Source organism: Haemaphysalis longicornis, unplaced genomic scaffold, assembly GCF_048455015.1.
Source record: "Haemaphysalis longicornis isolate Haplotype H1 unplaced genomic scaffold, Haemaphysalis longicornis Haplotype H1 scaffold_1, whole genome shotgun sequence".
In the NCBI taxonomy this organism is placed as follows: Eukaryota; Metazoa; Arthropoda; class Arachnida; order Ixodida; family Ixodidae; genus Haemaphysalis; species Haemaphysalis longicornis.
This window is the reverse complement of record NW_027526203.1, coordinates 119,908,984-119,922,664: the sequence shown is the minus strand read 5'-3', so window position 1 is coordinate 119,922,664 and position 13,681 is coordinate 119,908,984. Positions and strand designations below refer to the sequence as shown.

Below are 13,681 nucleotides of genomic sequence, written 5' to 3'. Positions count from 1 at the left end.
AGGTTATGCCGTCCTCTCCTGCAGCTTTGCCTATTTTCATGCCTTGAGAGCCTTTCGAACTTCCTCTTTAGTTACTATGTTTTTTGTTGTACCATAGCAACTTTTTGAAGTCCATTTGCTGTTCTTTTGTTTTTAGAAAAATGTGTTCATCAACCTCAGATTATTTCTCTCTGAAAATACTAGCAGTGGATCTCCTCCACTGTGGCAATTGTCCATACCGAAGTTTCGCTCTGACCACTCTCCTGTTTTCTTTTTACCGACCTTTGCGTTAAATTCTACCATCACAATTCTGAACTGCATTGTGGTCTTCTGCATTGCCTATTCAACCTCCTCGTAGAAGCTATCTACGGCTTCATCACCACAACTGGTTGTTGGCGCATAGGCCTGTACTATATTTAACCTGTGTCGCTTGTGATCACAACAGCCGTGACTATCTCGCTAATGCTGAAAAACCCCTCCACGTTACCTGCTATTTCTCTTTGGACTAGAATTCCCACCCATGTTCTTTCGTCTCTTGCGGTCTACTGCCGAACAGAATATGCTTCCTTGTGAGTTCCATGAATCCTTCTCCTGTCCTTCTAACTTCGCGTTAGAAGGGTGGTTTGGGCTAGTTGGTGGTACATACCTTGTGTCGTCTTGTGCAGCGCCTTGTGCAGCGCCTTGTGTCGTCGTTTCCTTGTCCCGTCTTTTTGCGCTGTTTCGAATTTCAGTGTGTTCTAACTTCGCTTAAACCTTATAATGTCCCACTTCATGTCTGAGAGCTTCTCTATTAGTACAGCCAAGCTTCGCTCGCCAGAACGTGCGTACGTTAAATGCTGCTGGGGGCAGTTTCCAAAGGTGGCCTGTCCGGACCCAGATTCTTAGCACCTTCTGCTGTATCGCTGCTCCGACCACCGCCGTGGACAGGTGTTCCACAGCTGTTCAGAACTGGGGGCCGAGAGTTGGCTGGTCATGGGAGGTGGTGGCCAACTAGTAGTTGGCCACCACCAGGGTTGCCAGATCCTTTGGAGTTGAGAGAGTGTTATTTAAGTTTCCAAGAGCCTTCCCTAGCATGGTTGAGCCTTTCTAGTGTAGTTCCTTAGGTATCCGGGATGATGGTTACTTCCGGAGCAGGCAGCACTCTGTACCTGCACGGGTTGGTGGCGAGTTAGACCACCCGAGGAATATCTGTGGCTATGCCACTGCTCTAAGCCACTGAGGCAGAAAGGCGGAGCTGAGTGCTTCAAGTGAAGCAGAAGATACACCGGGCCTGTACTCACCAGGATACCGAATCTCGCGGCGAAGTGATATCCCACATGTCACGTGGGGGAAGGGAGGGGGGGCTGGGAGGCGAAGTGTTTGGAAACACGCAACCGGGAAAGCCGGCTGTGACTTGGAATGAGTGGCTAAGCTATTGGCGGTGAGCGCGACCACGGGCCGCGCTGTGAAGCGCGCATCCGTGACCTCGGCTTAAGGATTCTCGCATTTGTCGTTTGCTGCACCCAGACTCGCTCTCCCTGCGGTTTCTTCGTGCTCGGTTGACGTCTGATGCGTGTCCGCACCATATTTTGCGTGTGCGTAACTTTTTATAACAATAATAGTGGACCTAAAATCGCGTACACTAGCTGAAGGCGTGATTTGAAGTATAGTTTTGGATACCGCTGCGGAAGAAACATTGCCTACCTCGCCCCATTCCTTGCGAAGCCGGCCTTGCGCGGAGCGCGAAGAGTCGGAGCAAGGTGTCATCTTCTGTATTAAGCAATCTTTCGAACAAAGGGAACAGCCAGCTGCTAATTACCGGCAGCAGAGAAAAACCAAGGCCAAAACAAATTTCAGGTCTTCCGGGCGGTCGTCTTTGGCAGAAGGCAATACAATTCCCGGTATGTAACGTACAACAGTCTTTGCAACCTTGCCCAACGCTAGAAAGTATTGTGTCACATCGCTTACGTTGTCATGGCATGAAAGAATGCGTACATGCACTATGCGCCGCAAAAAAAATGTATGTTAAATTTCAAATACCCTACTGTGTGTATCGGCGCCGCTGGTTTTATGTTAGGCTTCTAACCAGTACGAAGCCCTATTGAGCAAAGCAAGTCACGTGTACGGTAAAAATATGGTAGTACTATGTTGGTTCAGACGTGGAGGCATACTTCGGTACATTTCTCACAGCCAGACCTTACGATATCCACATATGTGTTATAGTAAAACTGCCCTCAAGAGGAGTAGGAGGAGGAGAAGAAAATATTATTTAACAGCAAAAGCGACGTGGTCAGTGGGCGGGGTCCTCAGTCCAGCACAGGAGAGTAAGAGTAATTTTCTTCAACTCATAGAACGCCATCCCGAGTAGACTAGGATTGCTGCTTCACGCCCGGAAGGGTTGGAAAAGAATAAAGAGCTGCTTGGCCATATTCATCGGAAACCGGCACGTACACTATTTATTGCGTTCGTCAGCGAGTATATCAAACCTTCAACAGCGTATTCATGTCATAACTGTTCGGGTTGAGAGTCAGTTCGCTATCATAACGATGGTTGCGATAGAAAGTCTGAGCACAAAATCCGCCTTCCCGTACTCTGGACAACGTTGTCTGCGCGGTTTCGCGATGGAGTAACACAAACCTTTTCATTGCATTTGTATGTGAGTAAACAACGCACGCTGCGGATATGCACCTTATTGCACGCAGCCATAACGAAAGCCTATTTGTGAAGAAGGGAATGTATGCCATACAGCATTAACAAAATATCGACACGATCTTTGTGAGCCTCCCAAACATCCCCAAACCTCCGAATAAGATATTTGCGACGCTGAAGAAAAATAATGCATTGGGCACAAAAACGTTCATCTGATACATGTCAGGAACAACGGAAGAAATAGAATACACAACCACTTTATTTCACGCTGTGCGATGCGCGTGTAGAGCCCGCTGCTTAGTGCGTAGCATTAGACCGTTGAGTCTTCATTAGAGCATCTCAAAAATACTGTAGGGAAGCCTACGCATTTTGAAGACTTATCGAGGAGCTCTGAGCACTGAACCTCGCAATTAAGCTAGAAATGACGAGGTACACACGATCTTCTGGCCGATGCTGCGAATAAAGTTTTTCTCTCTCTCTTCCTGTGTTGCAAACTGCAGATACAGCTTGAAATTATTCAAAGGCGTCAGAAGCTGGCAAAATACCTGTATTACTGGAAATACTCTTTTTAATGCACTAGAGTATCAAAGCGGCTGATTTCTAGCACAGGCACTGCTGCCCCTCTCAAGTACAGTGTAGCAGACGACAGCGGCGCGAGTCCAGCGACGGCCGTCCAGCGGAGCGCACGAACAGCGCTCACACATGCTCCGCTTATCATTTTAGGTAAGCAAATTCAAACCTTTTGCTTTAATCACTACTGTTTCGCAGTGCTTCGCTGGACTGCAGCGTGATATTTAACTGAAAAGGCTACTCCGGAAATTTGCCTTGCCTGCATGAAGGCTCTTTCTGCTGACAGCACCAAGCGTCTAATCTGCAAAAATTTCAGTCACGTGGGCCAATGCTCAGCGATAACAAAAACGGCCTTTAATAAAATAGCAAAGAACAATATCGATGCTTCGACATTCCCTAGCTGTTTAGCAGGTGCCACAAGGCACTTAAGGACGCAGAGTGAAAGTCGGTCAGATAACACTAAAGGGAGTATTCACCAGGATGAGCCCTCTCTGAAAGATGTTCGGGCCTGTGTTATGTAATTTTCGACAAGATTACCGATCTGATAAACCGGCTAGATAACCAGCAAAGACAAACGAGCTGCATACAAATAAACACGACGATGTGCTATTTGAACTGAAAAGACAACAGGAAAAGAGGACGGCGATAGAAAGCTTGGTAGAGCACATCTGCTCAGTACGACAGTGTACTGCTGACCCTCAAGGGCCATTATGATGTCCTAAAGGGCTTAAAGGAAAAAAGCCTTTCCTTGGAGGCGGCTGTTCTAAAGCAGCAATCAGAGCTTGAAGAAGTGAAGCATGCCGTACTAGAAGAGTATTAGGGAAGAAGAAACATTAAAATCCATGGTGTGCCGCAAATTCCAAAGGAAAACTTCAGGATCACACTTCGGTTTTTGGCGAAACGACTTGAGATGACTGAACCTTTGGATGAGCATGTCGAAGCTACTTACCGCATTGAGGGTAAATAATGGATGGTCCCTCCAAAACTTGTAAGATTCGCAAGTTCAACGATAAGGTACAGAAAACGATGTGCGCTGAAGCAGGAAAGCGTCTATATTAACGAAAACGACCGTTCATTGCAAAACACTCATCTGGCTGTGAAAGAAGAAGCCAAAGAGAAATGGCATGAATTTTCTTGGCTAAGGAACAGTAAGGTATTCGTGAGGAAAAGCAAGGGGGTGCACCTTCTATCAGAATTGCAAAGGTGGACCGTCTGAAATATATCAAGTAATACGTCCCAGGTTTCCTAATCGTTTGACGAATGGCAGTGGTACTACGAAAAGCATCAGACAGATAAAAAAACTCCAAGCTTTAGGCCTTCTTAAGGCGAATCTTCAAAGCTTGCAAAAGTATTTGGATCTCCTCGAACTGTACCTACAAAATATATCACAAACTTGGATGTGATTGTTCTTACTTAGGTTAATGTGGATACTGAAGCCGCAAAGCTGTATGAAATACCCGGATTCCCACAGTTTTTATTCTGTTGGGATGGAAGGAGGGGAGGAGGTGCATTGGTGTATGTTTAAAGTTCTTGACTGTGTGAAGTGAAGGAACTTTCCTTCTCAGAAGCGGAGACAACGATGATTACTGCTCAAGACAAGGAGCTACTGCTTGTTATCTTTGTAGTGTATAGGCCTCCTGCTAATAATATCAAAGTATTCTTTGATGAACGTGAATATACGTTGCAGAAGCTTGATAAACATGGTAATGTAATATTTGTGGCGAACTTAAACATTGATATAATTTCACCAAACAAATTTTGCGTTCCTTACTAATTCACTCACATCTGGATATGGCTTCGAACACCAAATTACGGGAGTTACTCGAGAAGAACCATATGGGATCGGATTTACGCGTTCCTGCATTGATCATATAAATGTCCGTATTCCAGACATGATGTGATTTCCAGAATTATAACCCAGAATGTTGCGGGCCATTTCTTTGCAGCTATTTCCATTCTTCGTCATGGACATCGCACTACAGGCAGAATACAAGCGGAAACTGAATACCTACGTACTTGATAATCGTAAAGTAGATGATTTAGTTGATGAGTTTGCTTGGGATTCTCTCATTCAGAACGACCATTTATTGACCTATGATAAATTTATAGGTAAGTTTCAGGAAGTGTACCGACGATGCACTAACAAAATTACCTTGAAAAGACCGAAAATTGAAGATCTCTGTATAAACAATTAAATAATGGAACTAAGTTTCCTAAAGCAGAAATTGTGGCATCGGTGTAAGAACGACCAATGTAACCTGTCTGTAAAGAAAAAATTAAAGCAGTTGAGAAATACGCTCACCGTTAAGTTACGAATGGCAAACAATTGGTACTAGAAACATGAATTAAACAAACGTAGGAAAGACTCGAGGAGAACCTGGGGCAGTGTAAACTCATTAAGCGGCAGAACTCAACCGACATGATCATGTACGCTGACGACACAAATATATTTTTTTTCAGGGATAACAAAAAAGTGTCTAGAATAAGCTGCAAATTCCTACCTCATAAAGCTTTGTAACTGGCTCCATAACAATCAATTAAGTCTAAGTACAAGAAAAACAAAGTATATTATATTCAAACCAATCAATAAAAGAGATCCCTACAACATCAGTATAACCTACAATGGTACCATACTAGACCGAGTGGTTGAACAGAAATTCTTAGGGGTCTGGTTTGCGGAAGACCTTACATGGACTGCGCATGTCAATAGCCTTAGATCCGATTTATCGCGTGTTACCGGGCAAATTTATCAAATACACACACTGGTACCCAATTGGCTGAAACAGACGTTGTATTATTCCCTTTTCTATTCCAGGCTACGCTACGGAATCCTGGTATGGGGCACCACAACCGCGTATAACTACAATAAGTTAATCATTCTGCAAAAAAAATTCTGCGAATGTGCGAAAATTTCAAAGGGGATAGGCGCGATCTAAGAACACGACCACTCTTCATTAAATACAACATGCTGAAAGCCGACCAAGTTTATTATTTTAAGCTTCTACAGTGGATTTACAGGAGCGGGATATATAAATTACCACCTGAAAGTGCAGGCGAATATAATATCCGAAATCCAAAACGAAGGCCATTGCCTATAAGGACGAATTACGGTCAGCAGACTATTCATTTTCAGTCAACGATAGTGCTAAATATGCAAGAACAGAGCATGAATTTTCACGACGTCACATCCACTTTTAAATAGAAGTGCAGGACGCTTTTAGTAAACACAAATGTTTCTGTGGTAACTCGGTAACCTGTATCTCTATGCACTGTTGCACTGACTACCCCCTATGTAATACCCTCCTGCGTGAGGGCCTTTAGGGGTACTTTGAATAAATAAATAAATAAATAAATAAATAAATAAATAAATAACTAAAAATATACTTCGGGTGTTTTATGGACTGGAAAAAGGGGATAAAAACAACTTTGAAATACCTTGATATCTGCCAAAATTTATCGCTCTGTATTAAACTCAATACAAATTTTATCTTTTTGGTTGTGTGTTTATCAATATGGTTTACATTTTTGCATTTGCTTTTGCATTTGTTACTTGTACGCTAATGAAAATTTCTGCGTGAGGGTAAGGCTGGTAATGTATAAACTGATAAATTCTCATGTTCGTGTTTTTTTTTTTTCGTTTGCAGAAATATTCTGTTACTTTGTTGAAACTGATAAGTGCACTGTTTCTATGTTTTCCTTTCTGCATTATGCTCCGAGTGACTCTGATAGAACTGTTTAATGTATTCATTAATGTATTGATGCGAATTGATGTATTAACGTGGAAAGGGGGCCGGGACCCCGTCAGGCAGTTTTCGCCTTTAGCCCTGGTCTCCTGTTAGACATGTAGACTATTGAAGAAATAAATACAGAAAAAAATTCTAGTTAAAAAAAAGTACTATTGACGAGGCTATTACTACCAACTTTCAAGGCATTGAAAGGCATACATCAGCAAATAATTTCAATAAGTGTTTCGCTAATCCCGCTGTTAAATTGCGAAGTACAAATCCACCAGCGCCAATTTCGAATTCAACTGGGCACTCAAATGTGCACTCAGCATACATGTATGATTTAACTGAGCTGGAAATATTTTCCGCGCTGAGAACTTTGCCCTTGACAAGATCTGAAGGACATGATCGGATCAGCGTTACGGATATTATTTATGAAATGATAATTTCATTTAGTGGAAGTACATGCTCATGTCAAATGCTCAATACAGATTTGGCGAGGGTAAAAGTACTACCACGCTACTTGGAGACCTTTCAGACTAGGTAAATGAGGAAATCGATAATAATAAAGTTGTTGTTGAAAGCCCAAAATCATGCTGCCGCACACGGCGAGACGGCGCATATGTAAGCAATCAAATTTGTGTTCAATAAAAGATACTTCGGCTTAGAAACCCCTAGCATTGTACTTTAAAAGCTTCATCGATCGCATTCTACTTTAGAAGCTTCATCGATCCTCGTCTCCTGGCTGTGATACGATGAGTCCGAAATTTTTGAAAAATACAAAATATTATGGTTCAATCATACTAACAAAGATATTCGAACAATCGCTTCATGAAGGCTGTCTCCCCAACGACTTTAATATTGGAAGGGTAACTGCACTGTTTAAAACGGGTAAAAAACATTGACCATCTAACTACCGGCCCATCTCCCTAACCAGCATGCCTTGTAAAATATTAGAACACATGATACATTCCAACCTGGCAGGTTTTTTTAAATCTAACTCGTTTTTTTTTAAGTGCCAACATGGTTTCAGAAAAAAATTAGTCATGCGAAACTCAACTTCAATCTTTCACCCACGGACCATTCTTGATCGTTCATCTATCACTAATTGCCTTTTTTAGACTTTTCAAAAGCGTTTGATGAAGCATGTCACAAGTTGTTACTTAACAAACTACAAAATCTTAATCTTGATCCCAAACTTTTATTTCGGTTTAATTGTTTTTTTTAAGCGCTCTCAGTTTCTTTTAGCTAACGATAACGTCTCACCCCGAAGGAACGTATCTTCTTGCGTCCCTCAAGGATCTGTTCTGGCTCCCTGCTATTTCTTATTTACATTAACGACTTACCTTTATCCGTTACTTCTCACATTCACTTGTTTGCCGATGACTGCGTCCTCTTTCGTGAAGTATCTAATAACAATGACCTATTAACACTTCAATCCGATCTTAACGCTATTTCTGTGTGGTGCAAAACATGGGTAATGGAACTTAACACCAGCAAATGCAAGTTTCTTCGCGTATCTAGAACTAACCGTTTATTGCCCACTTACTATCTGAACGATGCTCTATTGGAATATGTCAGCACTTACAAATAGCTCGGAATACATATTACTACCGACTTCACTTGGTCCGTGCATACTGCGTACGTAATTAATAACGGTAATCGCATGGTCGACTACGTACGTCGAAATTTCTCACAGGCTCCCTCAACAATAAAACTAACTCTTTACAAAACGCTTATCCGTTCCAAACTGGCATATGCTGCATCAGTTTGGGATCCTAACCAAGAAAATCTAGCACACTCACTTGAAATGGTCCAAAATAACTCTGTTCATTTTATACTGTCTAACTACAACCGGACTGCTAGCATAAGCACTATGAAATCCAGCCTTGGATTACCTTCCTTATCATCGCGTAGAAAAATCCTTCGCCTTTGTATTTTTCATAAACTTTTCTATCCCAGCCAGCTACGCAATGAACTCATTCTGCCTCCTCGGTACATTTCAGCTCGCATAAATCATGTCCATAAAGTCGGCTTGCCGTCTTGCAGAACTAACGCCTTTTCCCAGTCATTCATACCACGTACATCACAAGAATGGAACCCCCTACCCGCACTGACGGCAACAATTTCGGACCACCAACTTTTTAAAACTGCTTTACGTAACATTATATAACCATAAGCATTGCAGTACATTGTATTTTCCTGGTTTTGTTCTGTTTATTATTTTTTTGCTCTGTTTAAAATATGTTTGTAACTATTGTAACCCACTCCCCTCCCTAATGCCTCTGGACCTGAGGGTATCTGAATAAATAAATAATTAAATAAATAAATAAATAAATAAATACCTCCAATTGCTGACGTGACGTCAAAGTAAGGTGACGGCGATTTCTGCCGAGTGTGCACCTTTTACCGTCGATCCTACAGCGTTGAACAGGATTAGGAAAAGTACCAGTTTGTTCAATCGCGAAATAACCCGAAAGACACCATGTCTTTTCATTTTCATCTTTGTACAGAAATATTTATTTGTTGCACAAAAAGTGTAAAAACACAGAATTTATGAGAAATGGCTGCACAATAGCATAGGTATTTTACAGGGTATCTCACACAAAAGCGCATCTCTAAGCACTTGTGAATTGTACTGCTTGGCGAAAGAAAAAATAGAGCAAAGCTTGGCTTCCATGCTCGTCCCCGTCCCTTTCCCCCTCCCGCTCCCAAGACGCTTGCGGTTGTGGACCTATAACAGACGCAGACCACTAACAGTGCAAGAAGTTGCAAGCTAATCTCAAATAATCATAGAAAAGAATGTCAGTCTATAAATTATATCCTGCCATCGATAAAGAATAAAATTTAGCAAAGCTCCACGAGGAATTCGAGCGTGTGATTATGCTACAGAATTTCGGCTGCTGTAAATTCATTTTTATTGAGGAGCGCCAAGCGGTAGCATGAATCACGGCTACTACACCCCACTTGTAGCGTGAATACAATTCTCACTAGATTGCACATAAAAATAAAGCGAGAAAAGTGCTGTTCATTGTTTCTAATTCTTGTCGTACTTTCAGGCACACTGCATTAAATATGCCACGCGGGTATACACGCTGCCCTGCAAGGTCTACATGATGTATATATTGCTGTATTCGCGTAGAAAATGAAAGAAAAGGCGTACAAATAAACAAAAACTTAAATTATTCGCGTATCTGCACGATTGCCACAGTGTCCAAGTCCTTCCCTACGAAAACTCATGTGTACTCTTATCATTTGGCACAGCACGGAAATCCATGTCAACCCATAATTGTCCCCGCCTTGTAAACACACATTTACGAGTCCCGTCCAGTAAACACAAAGGCGCACATGGCAGATGATGGGGCACTTGTTGGAGATCAAAGCCGAGTCCGCTGCCTTCTCATAAGGTCTCGTAGGTTGTGAAACCACACTCAGATTCTGAACACGAGGAGTCTGAAAAGTCTACCGAACTCGCTGGCGTCGACACCGCTACGGAGTTTGGACATGAGGACAGGTTCCACGGGGTCGAAGGCGAACCCAGGCACGCGCTAGCAGGGGTAAGCGGCTGCTGCCGGACAGAAGAAGGTGATGATGCCACGGACAGCGGTGGGGTGTAGTAGCCACGTGGTGTCGTGGCCACGCCGCCGTTCGTAGGGGTCGCCGTTGGTGCGAGTGTTGTTGGTGGCGACTCATGCGTTGCGTTCGGTGCAGACGACGTGATCGATGTGTCCTGGGCTGCCTGTAGCTGCGGCGACTCCTTCTTCTCCACTTTGGACCCGACGATTTTTAGTGTCTCGGAAAGAGCCCATATGTAGTTGTGCGCGAACCGCAATGTTTCAATTTTGGTGAGTTTGCTGTCATCTGGGAAAGTGGGTAGAACGCACCGGAGCCTGTCTAGAGCACTGTTAAGGTTGTGCATTCGGTTCCGCTCACGGTCGTTCGCCTTCACGCGTCGGGTCTTCTTCATCTTTACTTGTACGGCTGGTTTCGGCATCCCCGCGGCTGCATTGGCGTTCCTGGACCTTGCCGACGGCTTGGGGGCCCGCTTACGTCGAGTTGACGAGTGATGAGACACCGCCGTCGCAGTAGATGACGAGTCTCCAGATTCGGCGTCTTCGTAATCGTCGCCGCCCATGTAGGACGAAGGGCAGGGACTCAGTAGGTCCTGAGAAGAAGACGTGGGTGAACGGTCCTCCGGGAGCTCATCGTCTTCGCTGAAGCCACCAGAGCTGCCATTTCGGAAGGTCGTATCTTCAGGGGGAGACATTGGAGGCTCCGACTTGAGTGACAGCATAGTGGGCGTCATCCGAGAGCCTTCACAGCGATTGACGAAACGCAGTCCCGTTTTTGGGGGTCCCCGGTATCAAGTCTCAGCGGCACTTCCAGAGAGCGGCGTGTCAAACCTGCGCAGGAAGAAAAAAGCAAACCCATGGTTAAGAATAAGGTTTCGGGGACTAGTCTTCCCTATTTACACACTTTATACACTTGACGACTGGTAAAGCGACCAAGACAAAAACGGTTAAGTCATTGAGTTCCGTCCCCCGGTGATGTTTTTTAAAGATTCTCCATTACTGGTTTTTTTATACTGATGATTGTTGACAACTCAACACCGTTACGAGATAGCGTGCTTCGGATCCAGCTGCTTTTACTTATACCTGCCTGCGACAGTGGCTCAATCTTATCACAAAAAAGACTTCTTTTTTTTCTGGAAACCACCTGGAAAACGCCACGGTTAAAATGATGCCAATTTCATGCGCAACATAAATAATAACACGCATAAATAGAAACGCACACCACGATGAAGTGGTAGGAACTGCGTAGAGTCGCAAATTATATCCAAGGAATAAAAGGCCGCCCGGCACTACAGAAGCACAGCTTCAAAAGCCTGGGCGACAAGAATAAGTAAGCGCTGAAGCTTCCCTGTCAATGTCTTCCTTGACAGGTTTTTTTTTTTTTTTTTTGAAATCCGTGGCGCGTGGTTAGCGCTAGAAACCCTCCTACGCTGCAGTGAATACGTTCCGCAAATGTCCTTCCCGAAATTCGATCTACTTTAGGGCGTGTTCAGCATAGAGGATCGCTGCGGTCAGCATAAAGCATCGCTTCACTGTTGTTCGGACTTAGAGAAGGCAAGTCCACCACGATGGCGCCGCGTGCATTCAAGTGTAGCGATTCGGCTCGAGCTACGTGTTGTCGCTTACACCCCACGGCCGAGTTCTACCGCTAACAAACTCCCTTCAGGGCGGCTCACAGTAGAGCCACAGTCGTTCGGCGATGTGTGAATGAGCTGCAACCCTCACGCACAACAAAGATGCAGTGGAACTTCGTAGGGCTTCTCAAGTTTCACGTCCTCACAGTGTGCGCGGCGTCCGGATGTTGTATAGAAAAGATGGCCTTTTTCCCCTAATCCCGTTCACTGTTCTTGATCGTTAGACTCCTTCCCAACGAGTACCCGGAGGTTTGACGAAGCGTCCCGCTTGAAGGCGGTCGTAAAGTCGACCCGAGTGGAAGCGCATAGCAGAACCTGACGCCGTATATCGAGCCCGACTCCAACGTCGTCTTCTCAATGGAAGAGTTATGGCAACAATGGGGCCGTACTGATTGTGCGGAGAGGCAAAGGAACGGCGAGGAGGTAAGATTTTGGAACACACGTCAACCCTGTTTGGTTGCCGGCGCCGCGGGTTCAGTAGCTAGTCTCCGGGTATATACCTAACTCCGTCCGCTGGACTGCACCAGGCCACAATGGAGAAGAAGTAATTTATCTTCCCTCTGGTTGTCCTCACGTCAGGTCCACTTTGGCCCCGACAGTCTTGGCTCATCGGGCCGAGAGAATGGCCGATCTAGAATAGAGTGAACCCCGGCAGGGAGCAGCATTCTTCTCCTTTTCTATACCTTCCTCCGCTCTGCCCCCGCGGGGGTCTTATGTAGGCTTTGTGCGCTTCCGAGGTTGGCTGCGGTCAGCGAAGGAGAGCGCATATAGTTCACCCGCACGTGTACTGCCCCGGCGACCTTACCTAGCGGTCCGAGATCATTGATCACAGCACGGCGCCAAGCGTAGCTTCCCGTCTTTACCGGAGAAGGATGCGGCTGCTTACAGCGAGCGCCCAGGCCGCGCTCAGGGGACCCCTTTGATAATGTTGGAGAAACAGGGTGCGCATATCGTGGTACTCGACGCAGACTGAAAGAATCCGCCGGTGTCTGGCCACTTGAAGAGTACAATGGCGACCAACTGAACCTGGGTGTTCATACGAGGATGTCGCGCGCCGAAATCACGCTCTTCAGACAGGCTTCAGTCTTGGGTGCTTCCGCTTCTATATAGAACCCTTCACGATGTGCCGCTTTGACGTTTGGTTTCGGACCGGCAGCCGCGAAGAGGGTGCAGTTCTTTTTGTGGCGCGCGCGGACATCCGATCGAGGCGGCATAGTGACAGTTGGCGCACTGGCCTGGCTCCGAGCGTGTGACCCTTCTTAAAACGTACGCGCCGCGATGAAACAGCGAGAGCGGGTAAAAAGAAAAAAGAAGGGAGGGCCTCCGCTCAACACAGCTGTCTTTCAAATTCAAATGTCCGACTGAGCACGCAGTAAAGGAGTATAATAAGGGCGAGGTGACAAGCGATCTCGCTGAAACGCAATAAATCACATGCGCCGGGATTTGGTGACTTGCGTCCGTTCTACACCGCCCATGTCTTCTATGACGGAAGCCACCCTACTTTGTGGACCCGGATCATTAATCTCGGTTGACCATGGTGCTCGATTGAAGAAAATGCAACGTTAATGATTCC

At 45.0% G+C, this 13,681-nt stretch overlaps 1 protein-coding gene across 1 annotated transcript; it reads right to left on the bottom strand.

The window, feature by feature from the left end:
* Window positions 1–9,626: 9,626 nt before the first annotated feature.
* Window positions 9,627–11,299, bottom strand: LOC144165675 (uncharacterized). Its single transcript, XM_077695488.1, has one exon. It carries the CDS (start codon window positions 11,206–11,208, stop codon window positions 10,303–10,305), a length of 906 nt encoding a protein of 301 aa, XP_077551614.1. The 5' UTR covers window positions 11,209–11,299; the 3' UTR covers window positions 9,627–10,302.
* Between the last annotated feature and the right edge of the window lie 2,382 nt (window positions 11,300–13,681).